Source organism: Camelina sativa, chromosome 6, assembly GCF_030686135.1.
Source record: "Camelina sativa cultivar CO46 ecotype springtype chromosome 6, ASM3068613v1".
In the NCBI taxonomy this organism is placed as follows: domain Eukaryota; kingdom Viridiplantae; phylum Streptophyta; class Magnoliopsida; order Brassicales; family Brassicaceae; genus Camelina; species Camelina sativa.
The window spans coordinates 11,499,491-11,520,996 of NC_141885.1; the positions used below are offsets into that span (position 1 = coordinate 11,499,491).

The 21,506-nt window shown below is 34.9% G+C and overlaps 2 protein-coding genes and 1 pseudogene across 2 annotated transcripts; 1 reads left to right on the forward strand and 2 right to left on the reverse strand.

The window, feature by feature from the left end:
* Nucleotides 1-10,357: 10,357 nt before the first annotated feature.
* On the reverse strand, nt 10,358-11,098 carry LOC147942434 (L-arabinokinase-like). Its single transcript, XM_087455560.1, has 4 exons — nt 11,039-11,098; nt 10,871-10,942; nt 10,576-10,779; nt 10,358-10,489 (listed from the first exon to the last, which is right to left on the reverse strand). The coding sequence occupies exons 1-4, from the start codon at nt 11,081-11,083 to the stop codon at nt 10,364-10,366; spliced, it is 447 nt and encodes a 148-aa protein (XP_087311686.1). The 5' UTR covers nt 11,084-11,098; the 3' UTR covers nt 10,358-10,363.
* A 440-nt stretch (nt 11,099-11,538) lies between these two features.
* On the reverse strand, nt 11,539-17,028 carry LOC104698787 (L-arabinokinase-like; annotated as a pseudogene).
* Nucleotides 17,029-18,655: 1,627 nt separating this feature from the next.
* On the forward strand, nt 18,656-21,268 carry LOC104780216 (pollen receptor-like kinase 3). Its single transcript, XM_010504718.2, has 2 exons — nt 18,656-20,183; nt 20,290-21,268. The coding sequence occupies exons 1-2, from the start codon at nt 18,857-18,859 to the stop codon at nt 20,856-20,858; spliced, it is 1,896 nt and encodes a 631-aa protein (XP_010503020.2). The 5' UTR covers nt 18,656-18,856; the 3' UTR covers nt 20,859-21,268.
* Nucleotides 21,269-21,506: the final 238 nt, after the last annotated feature.

Consider the following 21,506-nt stretch of genomic DNA (forward strand, 5'->3'; position numbering starts at 1 on the left):
TTGTGTTCACCAGAATCGTGAGACATAGCAGACCTGATCAAATAAAACACAATTAGACAAACATCCACAAGAAAGAACTACACAAATGAACCGATTATAAACAAGATGATAGTGAAATGCAAATGCTCATAATACAACAATCAAAACACTGAGACCTGATTGATAATAAGGCATCCAAAGGTAATGTGTCACAATAAGGATTTAAAAGATACGGCAATAAGACAATATCAACCAGTCTTAAAATATTGAGTTACTATATTGCCATGGCCTAGTGATCAATGAACTTTAAAGCCTAAGACAAACAACCACAGTCGAAATCGGTTCGATTAAGAATACAATTAGACTACTGTTTTCTCGATTAAGAAGATCAAAGTAAGAATACTATGAAGTATGAATCATAAACGGACAACAACTTATATCTCATAAACGATGTCTTATTTACACTATTCTTGCAATTTTAAAGACCCAAGTAATTACAAACAAAACATCAAAGAACTTGGAGAAGCTAAAGAGAGAAGAGCTTGGAGAAGATTCAGAGAGAAGTACGTACCTTGAAGATTAAGAGCTAGGAGAAGATTCAAACAAGAAATCGGACAAATCTTTTTCTTTGTCGCACTCGCAGTCGCCGTAGAAAGCAAAAGTTTTTTAGGTTTTAGGATTAGGTTAGAACTAATTAAACCGGTGTACATAGTTTATATAGGTAGGTTTAATTTTCGGTTACCCGTCGGTTTACCCTTTCCGAACCGAACCGAATACAAAACCGAAATTGTTTTTTTCCTTTCTGATTGGATAACAATCACGACAATAACCGAACCGATTTCTCCAAATTTCGGTTCGGTTCGGTTTGGATAAATCGGTTCGGTTTGGATTCCCAGCCCTAGTACTAACGTTTGTTCTTAATTGAAATTTTCAGGCTTTTCTGTGCATTGCATACGGCTCCACTATTGAATTGACGTTTTTGACCTTTCTTTTTGGCGAAAGAAAACAAAATATAGGTTGTATTATCTGCAGATCCAGAAATCATCCAATTACCATCCTTCTTTTTTTGTAGAAGTTTAAAAAATACTATGATGGTTTTGTATGATGGTTTCGTTGCTTTATATATCATTTTTTGATTCGTATGAGAAACCATGTTGATTCCTTTTCATATGAGATATACGGTAATTATATCCTTTACGGAACTTTATAATCTCGATCTATGAGTACATGAAACGTGCAAACAATGAAAAATAGTTTCTTGAAATACAGTTATTTAATACTTTTGATATAAGTTTTGATATTTTATATTTTAAGTACCAAATTTGAATAAATGTATGAGGGACAGTCGGTGTTTTTACCAGTAATAAACTTTAAAATAACTTTACAATGTCTAAATTTAAAAGATTCTTTGATTATATATATTCTAAAAACAAAATTTAGGGGAGTTACGGGTTTTAGAGTTAAATAAAATTTTAATGACTTTAAAAGTTATATAAAATATGCTGTTATTTAATCAAAAATTTTTAAAACTCTTTTAAAATTTGGTGTTATTAGTTGTGGATTTATAAAAAATTATCTAAAATTTTCATAAATCTAGTGTTATTGGATGAAGAGTTTTATAAAGTCATTAAAAGTTTTATGTTATTCAAGTAAAACAAAACAATCCAGCGTTGTTAAGATATTCAACTAGTTTATGTTATTGGTTTAAGATTCTATATTATTTTCTTCATAAAAAAAGTAACGTAAACTCTCTAATCAAATAGAAAGATTGTCACAATCATAGTCCATGACTTTTAGGAGGCGGAGAAGAAGAGGCACCGTTTGAAGACGTCGCAAATTCCCAATCATCTTCCATCATATCTCCACGAATCTTAACCAAATTCATATACCCAGCAAAAAAAATAGACAGAATTATCTTTTATGACTACCTTCACCGGAAAAATCAAGAAGAATGAGAGAAGAAGATCACACCTAATGGTGGTTCAAATGAATATTGGGAAGACCAATAGAAGATAGGGAGAGAGAGACAAAACATGTGAATTGTGAGAAGACGAGGAGAGAGCAATGAAACAAAAAAACAAAACAAAAACTTCTGAAAGAGAGAGAGGAGCATGTGCATTCTCGTGAAACAGAGAGGTCAATTTATATTTATATTCATCTCTCTCTCTTTCTCTCAACTTTCACTTCGAGTACTCTCTCTCTCTTCTTTCTTTATCTCTCTTTTTTCTCTCTGTGTGTGCATGTCTGTTTACGTCACGCTCCAAGTACATTAAGGATCATGACACCCTTTTTGTATATAATAATGAGACACACAACGAGATCATGACGATGTTGAAGGTTGTGCGGCGATCAGAGCCTCCGTTTATGGCTACCACCACCGTCGTGTGCGGAAATTTATTTTTTTGCACAGAAGCGTTGAATATATTGTGCAATATTTTTTTAGAAGGATTTTACAAGATTTTATGAGAGATTTACAAGATTAGGAAAAATAAATCAGCAAGATTTTAGAAAAATTTCTAAACAATCACTTAAAATCCTCAATTTTATACTTTCCATGATTTTATTTAAAGTCATTAAAATTATTTTAAAATCTCAAACCAATACCACCTCCCCCTTAGCACAATCAGTATAGAATATATAGTATTTTATTATAACTATTTTTAAAAATAGTATATGTTTTAAAACGAGTTGTTGTTGAAATTAATTAATATATTAGTTGTACATTATTAAAAGTATAGTAGATAAAATTTAGAAAATTAACATTTTCGAAATAGAAAATAATATGGTGTATAATCATGAATGTTAACGTAAAATAAAATAAAAAATGTAATATATGCATTAAAAGCTGTTATGATAAAGATTAATAATTTACTATTATCGTTAGGATAAAAGGAAGTTTTACAAATATTTACTTCTGGAAATCTATATAAATTATTTTTATGATTTGTTAAAGATATATTACTCCTATGTATATCGCTTACAAAAAATATTATGTATATAAAATATATATATATATATATATATACTCGTCTCGTTAGACTTTGAAACCAAATCAAACAAGACAAAAAAAAATGTTTAGGTTATAGTCTTTTCGATGATGTCTCGCGTCTGAATCTTTCAAAATATGAATGGAGAATTCGTGTGAAAGGTAAAGCCCGGAGCTCTGAGAGATATTCAAGGAAAGCATCAATGGAGATAACGGGAAATTTTACATCTAAAATGGGTTTCTCTTCCGGGATTGGAGGCTCTGTGTTCCACAAGGATCCTTTAAGGAGCTCATAGTTCGGGAAGCCCACGGAGGAGGCGTTATGGGCCATTTTGGAGTCGACAAGACGTTAGCTGTGGTTAAGGAGCATTTCTATTGGCCTCATCTCAAGAAGAATGTAGAATCTCAGTGTGTGAGATGTGTGACTTGCAAGAAGGCCAAGTCGAGGATCCAACTTGGATTATACATGTCTCTTCCTATCCCCAACGCACCCTAGGTAGACATCTCCATGGACTTCATGCTAGGCCTACCAAAGATCCACCACAAAAACTCCATTTTCGTGGTGGTAGATCGCTTTTCTAAGATGACACATTTTATTCCATGGGCTAAAACGAATGATGCCACACAAACCGCAGAGCTGTTTTTCAGGGAAATTTTAAGACTACATGAAGTACCACGAACCATTGTGTAGTTTCTTGACACAAAAGTTTTAGGGCACTTTTGGAGGACACTTTGGAGAAAATTTGGAACTAAGCTTCTACTCTCGACTACATGTCACCCTCAAATCGACGACCAAACCGAAGTCGTGAACCGCACCTTGTCGGCTTTACTAAGAGCCACACTTGGGAAGAGCATGAAGAATTGGTTGGATTGTATCCTATTCATTGAGTTCGCTTACAACCGCACTGCTCACTACACCACCAAGAAGACACCATTCAAAGTAGTCTAAGGAGCAAATCCGCTAACACCTTTGGACCTTACCCCTATTCTGGAAGTCAAAGATATCAACTAGGAGGGATTAGAAAAGGCTGAATTCGTTAAAAGGATACATCAAAAGGTCTGGGAAAACATTGAAGCAAAGACCAAACACTACGTGAAGCACGCCAACAAAGGAATAAAGGAGATAACCTTCGAGCCAGGAGAATGGGTTTGGCTGCATATGCGCCAAGAGAGGTTCCCTAACCAAAGGTCCTTACGTCCAAAAGCATGCTTCCTTGGGTCATCCTAGCGTTGTCAACATGCAGCTCAAATGCATCCTTCTCTGAGTATTAGACCTCACATATTAGATCCCATTACAGATAGCAGTCACACTAGCCTCCACCTCATGTAAAGCATCCTTAACTATCAAATTCAGAATATGAGCAGCACACCGTATGTGCATATACTTTCCACCTAACACCAACGAATCATCTCCCAATAACTTAAATTCATCTGTGAACTTCTTGAGTGCTGAATTATTGGCTGTGGCATTGTCAACTGTGAGGGTGAAGATCTTTTCTATGCCCCTATCAGCTAAACACTCCAGAAGAACCGCTGATATAGTTGATCCTTTGTGGTCAGAAACATTCTTAAAACCAATAATGAACTTCCTTAAATTCCAGTTTACATCAACAAAATGCAAAGTAATGACCATATAACTTGCACCTGTAGTGTTAGCAACCCAAATGTATGTTGTAAGAGACACTCTCTCCTTTGTTGACTTGAACAGCTTCTTGAGAGATTCTTTCTTCTTTACAAAAAATCTCCACAATGTCACTTGTGGCTGTTCTGCGAGAATGAGGCTGGTAGAGTTTGCACTTATAACATAAATGTTTCCAAGCAAGACACTCAACAAATGATAGAGGTAATTCAGATAATGCCAACATCTCGTTTGTAGCCTCCTTAAATACCTCTTTAAAACCTTCGCTAATTTCAGATTACCTTCAGCAACATCTTGTTCTAATTTTTTTTGCTTTGCCTCATTCCATGCCTTGTATTCCTTGCAAGTCTGCAGATGTGTATACAAATTTGACGTCCCGGAAGTTGCAAGACAACTCAACTCCTTTCCACAGTAGTTACAATTGCACTTGCCTTTCTTTCCTTCAATTTTTGTGAAATGATCCCACACAGGAGACCTTGGATTCATTGGTTTTTTTTATTGTGGTGGCTTGGAAGTCGTTTCACCAGGTTTCCCTTTTCGTTTGCCTTTGTGGACACTTGTCGGAGCTGGACTTTAAGTAATGTTTTCAGCCTCCTCGTGTCCTTCTTGTTCTTGTGTAAAATTACTTGAGTCCATCTACAAAGTAACAATGAGAAGTTAAAATCAGTTCTTATATCAAAGACTTACTTCTATCATAATTAAAATGGGAAAAATGCCATAAAAATCCCCAACTTTCAAATTTGGGATAAAAAAATCCCCAACTTTGGAAATGTCATTTTAATCACAAACTTTGAGTTGACTTTTTCCAAAAACTAGCAAACTTTCTTTGACCTCACCGTTTTAGGCACGGGGTTAAGTCACCGTTAAAAACTATATAACAAGGTTAACAATCCGTTAACTGCTTCCATTTACCCAAAACATCAACGTCTTATAAACAACAAAACAACATTGTTTATAACTTAAAAATTCCCAAATTGATTTGTAAATAACAAAACAACGCTGTGAGAGAAGAAACAAATCAAATAGGTCCCCTAGAGAGAGAAGAAACAAATCAGCTGAAAGCAAACGTCACTTGGGTTCTTGAGAGAGAGGAATCCAGAAAGAAACCATGAGAGAAAGAGATAGAGAGAGACAAAGAAGCAGAGAAGATCTCTCTTAATTAATAATCCCCAAAACAAAGCCAAAAGAGATAATCTTTTATTCTCTTTCTCTCTAATCTCTTCTTTTTGCAAAATAATTTATGGGGTCGATTTCAATTGATTCGAGATTTGTTTAATAAAGGTGCTTCCTTTTCAACTTTTTTTTTTTATTTTGCGTTGGACTTACTGTATTGCTTGACTTATTGTATTGCTTGCTTAATAATAGTTTGTGTGACAAAGCCGTAAGCTTTTTGAGTGCTTACAATGGATGCCTTTGACGTCGATGCGTCAATGTGAGTTCGTATAAATGTGACGAAGTTGTTTTGTTGTTTACAAATTGATTTGGGAATTTTGAAGTTTTGGGTAAATGGAAGCCGTTAACGGATTGTTAATCCCGTTATATAATTTTTAACGGAGACTTAACCCCGAGTTTAAAACGGTGAAGTCATAAAAAGTTTGTTATTTTTTGGAAAGTTTAACTCAAAATTTGTAATTAAAATAATATTTTTAAAGTTGGGGATTTTTTTATCCCAAATTTGAAACTTGGGGATTTTTATAATATTTTTCTCAAATTAAAATACATATAATACAACCCATGTTACCCCACCACTTATTCACGTATACACGTACGATCACATATATGTAAAGCCATAGTCACAATTGCCAAAGCGTCAAACACAATGGTCAACGAACAAAAAATATTTCTATAGAAGGATCATAAACGACAACTTGTATAGTTGCAAATTGCAAAATTAATGTAGTAATGGTTCACTTTAAAGAAAAATTATAACATATCGATTAAAGAAATTAAAAGAGAGAGACTCAATCAGAGATGATTTGAATCCTTACCTTTGATTCTTCTGTCAAAGATGTTTTAGGCATTGATGGAGTTTTAGCCGAAGTCTGTCGCCGGTTTGTGTTATGTGTATTACTAGGGAATTAGGGCTACTGTATCAACGTTGAAGTCGGGAAAAGGAAACAACGATATATATATATATATATATCATAAATATATATGTATTATATACATAAACATATATGATCTACTTCGGTTATTTTGGTTATTCGTTTGCTAACCGAAACCGAACCGAAACCGAACCGAAACCGATTCTTAAAAGATATAGGGTTTGTTAGCAAATTAATACATTTTTGAAACTTAATTGGGAAACTAATACATTCACTATTTAAAATTAGAAAAGTAGGGTGTTGTGTAATAGAGAGTTTGTGAGATAGGGAGAAATGGTGCGGCATAGGTTTGGTGAGAAAATTACAAAAATGGGTATGTGTGGGTAAGAAATAAAGGTTTTTTTTTCCTCCAATCATAATTATTCAAATAATTGTTAGTATAATCTATTTTTAGAAAACTTCTTAGATACAAAAAAATACATTTTTTTTCTTTCTAATATGATATGAATTTTATTTAATAATTTTTAAATATATTATATAAATATTTTGTATCTGTATACCTTAGTATGTGTACAGATGTCTATACACATTATTCTGTGTACAGATGTCTGTACACATTATTCTGTGTACAGATGTCTGTACACATTATTAACTTTACAAATGTAATTTGTATAAAAACATTGCAGTATAAAGCATATGTACAAACATTTGAAACCCTAAGAATGAAACAATTTTCATTTGTACACTTGATAATGTGTACAGACATCTGTACACAGAATAGTGTGTACAGATATTTGTACACTTAATTAGGTGTACGGATCTAAAATTTGTAAAAAATATTTAATATTATCAACTAAAATCACAAGCAAAATACATATCCTATTATAAGAAAAAAACATAGAATTTTTTCTTTCTATAAAAATTTAGAATTTGTTTTAATTTGTCAGCATTTTTATTTTTAGATTATATGGAGCATATAATAAAGAAGAAAAATAAAATAAAATAAAAATAAAAGACTCAATGGCATGTGTTGTAAATATTAAATGTTGATGAGAGTTGAAAAGTCTTGTGAACAGTAGAAAACAGTAAAAATTGTGGTATTTGCTAATTGTAAATAGTGATTGTACTACTTTTACAATTATGTTTTGAAAACTGTCTATTTTGCCAAATATCTCAAAGATATATTATTTAATTAGTTATTTGAAAGTATCCAAAACCGAACCAAAACCAATTTTTCGGTTCGGTTAATCGGTTATTGGTTTTTTTGCCCTAGCCTACCAAAAGAGTTCAAAGCTAGCAACTCGTAGGGATTGACCGTAAAAGTTTTATAAAAGATCAACAACAATGTGTATCGCATTGATTTGCCTGGTGAGTTTAACGTAACTCCTACGTTTATTGGTACTTATTTAACTCGTTTTGATGTAGGAGATCAAGTTTTGAGGTCAAAAACTTTTGAAGAGGGTGAAAGTGATGAGGACATCCCAGCTGAACTGGATGGTCCATCAAAACCGGACAAAGAATCTAAACGAGAAACACCACAAGTCTTTGATTGAGCCATAACAAGACAACGAGCTAAAGTGCTTCAACACAAGTTCAACAAGTACGTGGAAAAAATCATGGAACAAGTCATCTCATCACCACCTCCACATGAGCCGTTTGGTCGAGCTATATTCTCAACAACTCAAGACCAACATGAAGAAGACGTTGCACCCCCTTCCACCATGAGATGACCTCGATTCAGTTCAAGGTGACTTTTGGCCACTGGTGGGCTCACAGGCCCAAGATCACAACTTCCTTGTGATCAACATAGAAAATGCATGAAGACTAGGAGGATGTCTAAAACCAAGGCTTGGTAAACAAGCTGAAGACTTTCCTTCATTACCGATCTGTGAAGGTAAGTTTTTGAATTATTTTCATTTTTACGTTAACGAGTTTATTGCTTTGATTTTGCAGGATTTAATTAGCCATATTTAGTTATTTCAATTAAAACTGTTGCACAATAAACTCTAGATTATAGAGTATTTTTGTTTTACTTTTGTAATATTTTTCTTTATTTTTTACTTTTTTTTGTAATTGCTTATAAAGGCTACTGTGTGTATCATTATTTTTCACGTTGAAATAAAATAAGAACTTTCTCTTAAGCTTGCCCTAGTTTGTGCAGCCGCTTCATTCTCAGCTTTGTTGAGATCCGAAACTCCATAGCTAGAGAACCTTCGTGTGGTGCACATTGCCTTCCCCAAGTTACGTGTTTGTTTGTGGTTTGGAGGCTTGAGCAGCTTGTCCCTTGACCACTCGTTCTTTGGTTCGAGAAGTTCGGCGACGAAACCGATCGTACCAGCCGATTTAGCTCGAGCTTGTATCAGAGATTGCAAACTCGTAACGACGAACCGAAAGATGCTACTTCTTCCTTGCAGCAGTATCTATCCAACGACACCAAAAGCGTAATTTGGTTCCTTCAGATCCGACGGGAAATGGATCACCCAAACCACTACTTGACACTATTTCTGAATTCCTCTTCTTCACTAGAACCAACTAAATGAAGTCGGTGTTAAATGGTGGAAACGCGAATATCAACAAAACTTCTCCGTTTCTCACGATGGAAACACAAATTAACTACCATAAATGTAACCTCCAACTTCAAATATGGGGGATGATTGAGGCTTAGAATCGATATTTTCTTATGACTTTCCAGGTTAAGATCAATGAAAGTGATGATCAAAAAGCTGTGGTGACGAGAACGAGGCTACGTACACATATATACATACACACACTTAGGTTTTTTTTTTATTAGAGAAGTTGGGCTTTTGATGGGCTGTATTTCTTTTCACCAAAATAGGAATTCATCCATAGTGGATTGGGGTGTTACAAGTATTAATGAAAAAGTAAGGGATGTGTAGTATTTGAGAAATAAAAACTTTTTTGATGGTATTTTAGGATTTTTCTCTATTTTTGTTTTAATTAGGTTAAGAGATTTCCTAATCCTTTAAATGTTACGTATAATTGAGTTTAGAATTTTGGTAACTATTAGTAAATACTAATGGCATAACCTTGCAAATAAGTTGAAACCAGTGTTCAAGAAAGCGCTAGGCGGTATCTGGGCGGTGACCCAACGCCTAGCGCCTAGAACGCTTAGTCGGGGCTTAAACGGTTTTTAGGCGGTTTAGGCGTTTACAACATAAAACATTATATATATATATATAATTATATTAAAATATATGTTATAAAAAGAAAAAATTTATAAATTATAAACAACGGTAAGAAAAATACATTTATTTAAGTTATATTAACAACATATAAATGTTTATAATTACGTATATAGATATAAAACATAATAATTTAATTATATGTAATTTAAAAATCAAAAATAAATATTAAAATAAAATGTATGTAATTTTAAGCGGGTTAGGCGGTCATCTAGGCGTCTGTTGAGCGCCTAGCGCCTAGACGGCGCCTAGGCGGCCGCCTAGACCGCTTTCTTGAATACTGGTTGAAACACAATTAAAAAATGTATTGAAAAAATATATATATAGAGATAATAAAAAACACAATTAAATTTTTATTTGCCACATAATTTCTTATATAGTAAAGTTGGAACTAGATTAGCCTTTTTGGCTTTTTTTTTTTTAATGAGAGGTAAACGAAGAGTTTATTTAGTTCTAACCATTACTATTAAGTAGTAAGTAGTAACACACATAATTGTCTCTGAAGTATAAATTAAGTAGAAGAAGTAGAAGCAGAGTTCTTGCGTATCTTCAAATATTCAAACTTGCAAGCTCCTGGAGATGAACCTTCAAACACATACGGCATAAACCCTGTTGCTTCCTTGTACTTTCTCTGAATCTGAAAATTCATGAAAACTTCTATTGTTAAACTTGTGGTTCTATCTCAAAAACCATGTGCTCAACCAAAGTTATGATTCTTTTGACCTGAAAAATCTGTTCACTGCTTCTCAAGCTACTCCTTCCAATAACATAAATTGTACCGCCACTACCACCTCCAGTATTCTTGGCCCCGTAGAGAGTCCCATTCTCAGTTTTAGAGCTCTTCAACTTCTCCATATTGTGCACTAATTTCACTAATCTTTCTGTTCCATCAGAGCCAATCTCGCACGTGTAGTAACTGTCGTGGCACTACCAAGTAAACACGGAATTCACAGTTAACTAACTAGCAGAAACTCGATCATAAGAACCGGTTTTTTTTTTTGTAAAAATATTAATTTACTTGGTACATAAGCTCCCCAAGACCTGTGACTTGTTCTTCTGAAGGAGTTGCTGTCAACAATTCCTTAAAAGCCTAAGAGAGAGAGAGAGAGAGAGAGAAAACATTTTCTTAGATACCCCACTACTATAAGTTAACATCGTCATTATACATACAATTAGATTAGCTCACCTGGACACGAAAATTCTCATATATTGGATGTCTAGTCGGCGCCATTATGTCGTATGTACTTTTTCTGTCAATGGTTGTGACAGAATCCCCATGATCACCATACTTTTTGATGAATTCTGCTGCGATGATAGACTGTGGCAGCTTACTTGTGTAAAAAGCTTGAAATCTGCAAAAGATTGATAATATCGATATGCTCTAATTGAGTAACACATATGTTATATATATACATAAGAGGGATCTATAGTACCTATGAGGAGAAATGTTGCACAAGTAATCCAACGAAGCATCAGATTCAATCAACTTTGAGCTCTCCTCTTCAGCCTCTTCTGAGTTGGCTTCAGCAAAGGAAGATGCAAAAGACTTTATCATTGTCTTACCAAGAAAAGCTCATATCCTCATAAAACCATAGTCTGAACCACCGACATTGCAGATTAACGGATGTGTTAAGAAAAAAAATATAAGATCCTCTCTTGCATTTTCTAAACAAAAAATGTACAGCCTCACCTGTGTCGTATTTCGGAATCGACCCAAAATCGAACGTGAGACGGTATTTCAACAAGTCCTAGTATCTCAGCTAGCTGCAGCGAGTAGACAACCTTGTTAATACTCATTTAAGAGAATCATGTTTTTAAAGAAAATGAAGAGAGAAAGTACTTGAGAGATTATAGCCAGAAGCTTGTTAGCTTCTCCACAAGCAGAAGCCATCTGATCCATCACTGCACAAGGAGCTCCAATAACGTAATTATCCACCTTTTGGTAAAGCAAAGCGACATCTCGCGGAGATATTTCAAGCCCTTCGCACAATCAGCTCAAATGAATCTTTAACTCATTAAATTAGTTATCGCGGAGAAGTAAGTACTGACCATGAGCAGCAGCGACAGTAGACATGGTAGCAAATTCAACTGAAGCAGAGGAAGATACTCCTTTACCTTCAGTAATTGTTGAAGAAACCTAAAAGAGTGTATATAACTGAGTTACATACAACGCAGTTCATGAAATTAAGTAAAGTTTTCTTACCAATATGCTTATGCAGTCTTCAAATCGAACACCCATCTCCCTCATTAGTACCAGAATTGTACCTGCAAGATATGTCGCCCACCTAGAAATGGACTCAAATGTTATACTATATCATAGATTTTGTGATGAAGTATCTGAAAAATGGGGAGAATGAGATGAACCAACTTCTAAGATGGATCCCGGGAAAAGTAATGGAGGCTTTCTCATAGGATATTGGTTTCCCATCCTCTTCCACAAAATCAGAAACGTCCGTATCAAAAGTTGGCCCTCTGTTGCTCAATTCTGATCCAAATGAAACCTTAAATTCCAAAAATGTTATAGAGGAAAGCAATGTAGAGAGCCAGCGAGTATAGAAATTAACATACAATTTCAAGTATGAGATTGTCTCTTATATGATGTCGTGCTTCAGCGTGGTTCCAGAGTTTCTGTTTACTAGGATGATTCCTCTGCATAGCAGCATGACATGCCTCTCGTGTAGGCATCTAACATATAATAAAGAAACACTCTTTTGTTAAAAGGTGAATAATTAATGCCAACGAAAAGATGAATCTTGTAGAAGGAACTAACCAGCAAGACAAGACTTCCAGAGTAATCAGCAATGCCTCCCATTACATCAAGTCTACCGGGTGCTCTCGCAACAATAATATTCTCCTGAATGGCCAGACAAACTTCATTAGTCCCTCAAAACACACAAACTTCATTAATCCAATTAATGGAGCAAACTTCCCAGTTGAAAAGTGCAGAAGCAGCCAAATGCTCCCTTTCTTGATGATCGCCTCCTATTTTAGCTAATGTTGCCAGACTATTCAAGAAATGGATTATATCAGAAAGGCCATGGTGGTCTCCATGAAAAATTTCAAAGCCTTCTAAAAACCTGTTAATAAACACACATAAGAGGTGAGTCCATCAATTAAGTAACATTTCAAAATTTCCAAATCCACAAGGAAACACACTTGGAGGACTTTTGTGTCTAATCAACGGAAGGAATTTCAGCTTCGTTTCCAGCGACTTGATACCATTATGGAACGAAATGATCTCTTCCTGGAGCTCTCTGTAGCTGGAAGCCTAATATTATTGCATCAGTAAGTCTCATCGCCCCGCTAAGCTACATTATCAAGATGAATACCATTGATTAGTAACAAATGAATAACAAATTACTATATTTTTTGTCTACATGAATCTAGAGTATGGATAACATTTTCTTGCTTGTATTACTCACATTGAGTTTGGAACGCTTCTTCCCCATTGCTGTGTCCTGCAGTATTTTAGCTGCCACCTGAAATTAGAAACAAGCAGGAGCAATGACATCATCAACAGAGGAAATTGAACTACTTTTATATAACAGTATAATTGTGCAAGAAAGAATGATCTGCTAATATAAAGAGTTTGCACATTCTACCTCGCCTCAATCGTAACATGGTTTCAGTGTAACTGCACGCTCAAGATAAGGTGCCCAACATCCATCCAGAAGATCTATTCTAGTCATTTCAACGCCACCTTAGTAGTACTTTAACGCAAGAATGGAGAATTTCCAAGAGAATGAAAAATATTTAAACATATATATATATATATATATATATATATATATATATTGCATACTCGGTATATGATAACCTCAAACATATATGAACCGTAATTTGTATGCAAGTGCTTCACTCACAGTTTCATATCCAATTTTTCCTGAAGTATTTCGCGATTAGTAGCCGTGAATTAGATTATCAGCACAATGTTATAGGAAAAGACTCATAGATGATCGAAACAACCCGACCCGTTTTTTTTTTTTTTAATAACCTAATATCTAGTGATCCCATAGTCACTAGCAATCTATCCCCTATCATCAACGACAGCGGATAACAAATAATAAATCCAATAACCATTAAAGAAATAACATCATATCATTCCAACAACAATCCAGAATATAAAACAAATCATAAACCAGCATTCCTAACATTCGTTCTAGACCACTAAGTTCCTCTCTAGCATGCTAACAAAGACACAAAGCAAACAACCGAGCCGCTAGAGCATCCTCCTCTTCATCGTCTTGATTACACGATAACATTTTGCCTTTACTTACGCCACAACACAAAAGAAAGGTGTAAGTATTACCAGAAATACTTAGTGAGGCAATCCTTCCATCAATTGGGCTATACACACAAGCAATAAGATCTCTCATGCCACAAACAACAACAATAGAACAAACCAGGAACATGCACAAAGCAACACTACATAAACCGGTCATTGTAGAAGGGTGTCGACCGTCATTGGTCATCTGGTGTCGACCGACACCTGCTCGACACTCCCGAAACCCTAACGGTGTCGACCGACACCTCACATTCGACGCTTGCTAAGTCCATGAGTCATCCTCGCGTTGGTGTCAACCGACACCGATGCTTAGCAGCGATTTCCTTCGAACAGAACCTCCGTATCTTGCCTCCAAGTTTCTTCTTTCAGTCCAACACAATCCCAGGAACGAATCCAAGCCTTAGGAGCTACGAAAAACTCACAAACAACCAAACAACACACAAAAATCACAGAAACAAAGATCTTAGCTTAGATAAGCCATGTCCATGCACTCACCTTTGTCAATCAATGAGAAAATCAACCAACCCAGGACAAGAAAGCTCCACAACAAGCTCTTTTCACGTCCTTAGCCTTAGATCTCACTCCCTAAGAACATATCTCTCAAACACAAGCAAGGAACTTCACAAGAACTCACTGGAAAGCTTCTCTCCCTTTCTTCCTCTCTCTGCAACGAAATGGCTGAAGAAGAAAGAAGAAGTCGACTTTTCCCTTTAGTAGTCAAGTTTAGGGCTTCCCCAAACCAACCACGCAAACCGGAAAATTAAAATCAAACCGATTTGACCAACCGCAAATGGTGTAGATCGACACCCCTACTAGAAATCCAATTTCTGGTTCACGAATGTTACAATGATACCGAGCATGCAGTCTGAAGCAACAATCACATTAGGAGTATATACACCTTTTGGAAGTGCTATGAAATTTGGGGGAAGTTTCTGTTTAGCAGAAGCTCCACAAACCTATATATGACCGAGAGAATGATAATATGTCATCTTGTTTAAAAATATCAGTCAACAATACCATAACAACATAACGTAATCTCGATATTACCAGGCATAACCAACCACATGGTAAATATTCCTCCTTCAGTGTCCAACCAGTTGGCTGCAAATCACAGAAGCAATAATATATTGTAAAAAATAAATCGAATAATATATTGTAAAAAATAAATCGAATTTTGATATTGATATTAAAAGTTAGAAGAGAATTTGCTTACCTGCCCACCAAAGTTAAAGATGAGTAGTTTCACATTGTCTGAAATTCCAAGCTCTCTCCTAACCTGAAATGTGAATGGACTCTGGTTAAATTTGATAAAAGGTTATCAAGAGCACCGATGAAAACCAACTTCATGTTTAGATTTATGATATGGCCTCACAATAAGGGGAATATCGATAACATCATGGAAAGCAGGCACTGTGGAAAAACACAAGATTGAGTTTCTTTTGGTTTGCTATACAGAAACACTACTGGATATATATATATATATATAACTTACTAGGACAGTATCCAGGGAGGCGTATCAGAAGTTCGCAGTGCGAATAATCCTCAGCTATCTACAGAAATTAATATCGATGAATAGAGAAAAATTGCCAAAAAATGGATCGGTGATGATGTCCAGCTGCCATCACATATTCTGCATATATGAAGTCGCAACTACAATGATCACATGTTATATTTATGAGAAAACTAACTTTCTTGATATGTATGCACTGTACCATAAAACTTAGCAATACACCAGTAAATCAGCTAAGAGAATTTCATTGACCTGAAGTTGGTGATGCAAATAGAGCGGATTCCGGCATCTGCTCCGGCACGACAAGCGATTGGGACAACATCTGACACCTGATGAAACCAATATCTTCTTATTTAATTTATAACCCACACACTCGAAGAAATATGCAAACATTATATATTGAATGAATTTCTGAAGTACCGTAAGGTTGGCGTTGATATACTTTAGCCACTCAACCTGTGTGGCTAAAATAGAGTCACGAGGTTCAACTGCAATCTCACAATAATGCAAATTTTGAAGAAAAAGAATGATTCAGCTAGGCACCCACTGGTGTCGAGGAGAAAGAAGAAACATCTCACAGAGATGATGACTGAGACAGAGACCTTCTCCAAGGAAGCACGATGATATACGGTTAAAGCATCAGCTTGTACAGATCCTCTATCCAACCGTACCTAAATATCACCTCCATACATTTTTCTGTTTTCTTAAATGAAAGATCCATCTTTGGATATATCAAAATGAAACTCATAACAAATATTTCTATGAAAATTACTAAATTACCTTCCGGATAAAGAGATTGGGTGAGTGAATCTCCATGGTGAAAACAAACTCCAGAGCAGCAGAGACAACATGAACACGAGAGAGCGTATTCTATAATTTTGTTAATTAGTTTTCTAAAAAAGTTTTAAAATGCTTCAAACAATCTCTGTATTTTGTGATAGTGAAGAAAATGTATAAACCATAAACGAATAACATAATAATTAAATTAGTCCTAGATTCTCTACAGACAACAATGGTTGAGACGAGGTTGAGTTCTCTAGAACTGACTTCAGATGTTTTTGTGGATAGGTTGATCGTTAGAGATTACTTCACCAGGAAATCTCCTCGCAATGAGGATTGAGGCAGCTCATAAAGCCCATCTTCTCTTGTTAGTTATTATCATTAACATAGGTCATATCTTTATCTTTTCCACTTTGCTACTTAATATACAAGTATTTTCAGAAAATCTCATCCAAATACGGATCTTTTCTCCATCATTGCATGTTTTACCATCATTCTCATGTGTTTTGTCTCATTGCCATACGAGATTTTCAAGGCCAACAACATAAACGTTTTCTTTTGTGGTGTTGTTGAAATCTATGAGTGTTGTCTTGTATTTCATTCCTTTCGGCTTTTTTAGAGTTACATGAAGAAGTTTATAAATGGCTAAGACGCTTGATGCAAACCAAATGGTTTGATACAAAAACAAAAAAAAAAAAAAAAACAAAAAAAAAATCTCAAATGCATGATATAATTGAACCGAAAGAAGAAGCAAGTTTCATGATTTTCATCGTCAATTAAGAAAAGGGAAGGGAGAGTTGTTTCTTTGGCTGAGTGGACACCGTCACAGCGAGCGGATTGTAACGATTGTTAGAAGTTCTCATTTGATTTTTGATTTGATACATTAAACTTACCATAAGTTTAGTAGTGAAAGACCAGCTTGAACAAATATATAGTAAAAACTCTATCAATTAAAAAACAAAAAAAAAACTATATATGTATTAGGATTCCTGAAGAATAATATTTTTTGGACAAATAATATTTATGAACAGATGATAACAAAATGAATTAGACGACAGTAAAATTTGTAAGAATTTAATTGCATTCACTTGTGAAAATACTATCTAAATGACAACCATACATTTTCAAAGATAAGAAAAAGTGTTTGAATATCCTTTTGTAGATACCCATTTTCTTGTTTATTTTTATTTTTGCCCTTTTTTACGCTAATACAATATGAGATGTTAAATTAACTTAAATTTTTTTTTTTTAGGTTTGAGTTATGTATTTTACATTTAGGGTTTAGTTTTAAAGGGGTAGAATTTAGTATTTGGAGTTTAGAATTTAAAATTTAGTCTGTATATAAAAATTGTATTATTGAAAATGGATAACAAGATTGGGTATTTCTGTAAAAAGTACATATAGAAAAAGGAATGCAAATAACCCAAACGTTTAACTAGTATTTAAATTCAATATGATAGTAATGAAAATAAAATCTAGTTAACTCAAATTTTTTTTTTTTTTTAAAAGAGTGTAGCAAAGATAAATAATATTTACATTTATGGTTTCTAGCAAACTCATTATTATGTGATATCTACAATTTTATAAAAGAATTGTATATATTTAATTTGAAGAGAACTTTCCAGATTCTAATGACGTCAACATGCTACATTTTGTAATTTTTCTAGTTAAACACAATTTAAGAATGCATTAACTCTTTCTTACCTATATATATATATATATGATTTATATATATATTAATATATGATTTAAGAATGCATTAACTCTTTCTTACAAATATTTTAAAGATAATATATATATATATATATATTTGGTAAGTAATCCTAAATAAGCATTAAATTAGATGATTCATGAAAATTAATATATATATATATATATATATAATCTCATCAAGTTAATTTATTCAACATAAATTGTTAAAAAAAAATATGATTATAAAAATATGTACGTATTTGCGGATATTACCTTAGTGTTGATAATAATGAAATAAATTATATTCAAAGAATGACTTGACACACACAAAGAGTCCGACAATTTTGGTGAGAGAATAAAGGTCAAAACCTTTTAAGAAAATATGGTCGTAAGAAATTCTCCAGGAAAGTCTCTGAGCTCTCAATTTGTTTTAATTAAAAAAGAAAAAGAAAAACTTTAATTTAGTAAAATCATAGAAAGCTATTTTTGGTAAATGGAAGCCTAAACTTTACCGGCTAACCCCCTCAAAGACAAGAAAATATGTCTCTCTTTCCTTGCGGATACTAAAAAACAATGTCCAAACTTTTGAACCATAAACCAAATCCAAGAAAAACAACATTCCTAGGCAAAGAGACAACAACATACATCATCATTTTTAAGATTATCTTGGTTATTAGATCGTTAGGTGAGACCAAAACAACAACAAGAACAGCAGCTCCTCTACTTCTCCTTAACCCATGACTGCTGTTCTATTTCTCTGCTTCATCCTCCTCTGTATCTTATTCACCTCTTCTTTGCAACACGTTAGTGAATCAGAGCCGCTCGTGCGGTTCAAGAGCTCAGTAAATATAACTAAAGGAGACTTGAATTCATGGAGAACAGGAACCGATCCTTGCAATGGAAAATGGTTTGGGATCTATTGCCAAAAGGGTCAAACAGTTTCAGGCATTCATGTCACCCGGCTCGGTCTCTCCGGGACCATCAATGTAGAAGATTTAAAGGATCTCCCAAATCTAAGGACGATCAGGCTTGACAACAATCTCCTCTCAGGTCCACTCCCTCCTTTCTTCATGTTACATGGCTTGAAATCGCTTTTGCTCTCAAACAATAGCTTTTCCGGTGAGATTTCTGACGATTTCTTCAAGGAAACCCCACAGCTCAAGCGGGTTTTTCTCGATAACAACCGGCTATCTGGAAAAATCCCCTCTTCTTTGATGCAGCTCTTAGGTATTGAGGAGCTTCACATGCAAGGCAACCAGTTCTCGGGTGAGATACCTCCTCCTGCAGCGGGCAACACAATTCTAAAATCTCTCGACCTCTCCAACAATAACCTGGAGGGAGAGATCCCAAAAAGCATTGCCGAGAGGAAGAATCTAGAGATGAAATTTGAAGGGAATCAGAAGCTTTGCGGGCCACCTCTGAGTACAAAATGTGAGGATAAACCTTCATCAACAGGAGAGAAGAATGAGGTTACGACGAAAGCTATCTTTATGGTCATTTTATTCCTTTTGATATTCTTGATTGTGGTGGCGATCATAACAAGATGGAAGAAAAAGAGGCAGCCCGAGTTTAGAATGCTCGGCAAGGACCATCTAAGCGATCAAGAAAGCGTGGAAGTCCGTGTACCTGACTCAGTAAAGAAACCTATCGAGTCAAGCAAGAAGAGGAGTAACACAGACGGTTCCTCAAAAAAAGGTTCATCACACGGGAAAGGTGGAGGTGGGGGTCCGGGAGGAGGAGGCATGGGAGACATTATTATGGTTAATAGCGAGAAAGGTTCCTTTGGTTTACCTGATCTCATGAAGGCTGCAGCTGAGGTGCTAGGAAACGGTAGCCTTGGATCGGCCTATAAAGCAGTGATGGCTAATGGATTATCTGTGGTTGTGAAGAGGATTAGGGATATGAATAAACTTGCGCGTGATGCATTTGATATTGAGATGCAACACTTCGGGAAACTTCGTCACCCTAACGTTCTAACCCCTCTAGCTTATCACTATCGTCGTGAAGAGAAGCTTGTCGTCTCTGAATATATGCCTAAGAGTAGTCTACTCTATGTTTTGCACGGTATTACAACATTTTTGCTTTTCTCGATTGATTGATTTTTAGATACATACTTTTACGTTTACCATGAAACCTGTTTTAAATCCTTTTTTCTTTTTGAAATTTTCAGGGGATCGCGGGGTTTATCACTCAGAGCTAACTTGGGCAATAAGGTTGAAAATCATACAAGGAGTGGCGCGTGGAATGGACTTTTTGCATGAGGAGTTTGCGTCCTACGATCTCCCACATGGAAATCTAAAATCCAGCAACGTTCTACTAAGTGAAACCTATGAGCCATTGATTAGCGACTACGCTTTCCTCCCACTTCTTCAGCCTAATAACGCCTCACAAGCTTTGTTCGCATTTAAATCCCCTGAGTTCGTACAAAACCAGCAAATTTCCCCAAAATCAGACGTATATTGTCTTGGAATTATCCTTCTTGAGGTCATGACAGGGAAATTTCCTTCTCAGTACCTAAATAATGGTAAAGGGGGGACCGATATAGTTGAGTGGGTACAATCTTCTATCGCGCAACATAAAGAAGAAGAGCTTATAGATCCAGAGATAGCAATTAATACTGATTCGATGCAGCAAATGGTGGAATTGTTGCAGATCGGGGCTGCGTGTATCGCAAGTAACCCGGACGAGAGACAAAACATGAAGGAGATTGTTAGAAGGATAGAACGAGTGACACTTTGAGGAGATTCAGAAATGTAAACGCAACCTTTGGAATCTGTAGATAAACAAACAATGAGGAAAATGGTATGTTGCGTAAATAGGAATGAAACATTATTTTCCTCTAGCTCAATTGAAACAAAATGGATTTTTTTTTGGCAACAGTGTGTTTATTAAGAAGAGGCAAAGAGCAAACCCAATTTTTTGTTGTTTCATAGCTTTTTTTTTTCTTTTTATTTGTTTTTTGACTTTCTCCACTTTTCTTTGTCAAAATCACGTTATGTAATCATCTTAGAAGCTTTATTTCTTCAAGAATCTTTTGATGTATATAAGTCCATGTTTGTGTTATATAAGATGGATTTTTATACAAAAGAACCATGAACATGTATTAGATAATTTTTTGTTCTATTTCAAAAAATAGTTCAATGTGGAAATACTTGATCTAAATAGAGTTTTGCATAATAACTATTGATAGCCTCACTTAGGGTATCAATTCCCTATGCAGTTGTAGTACAAAGGGTTATCAATCCAAATAGTTGTTATACTAGCAAATAAGATATGATCAGAACAATGCAAGTCAAGCCAAATAATAATAGGGGTTTTATCAAACAGCCTAAAGTGAACAAAAATAAAGGAAATAAAACAGGAACCATTCAACCTAAGTACACGATG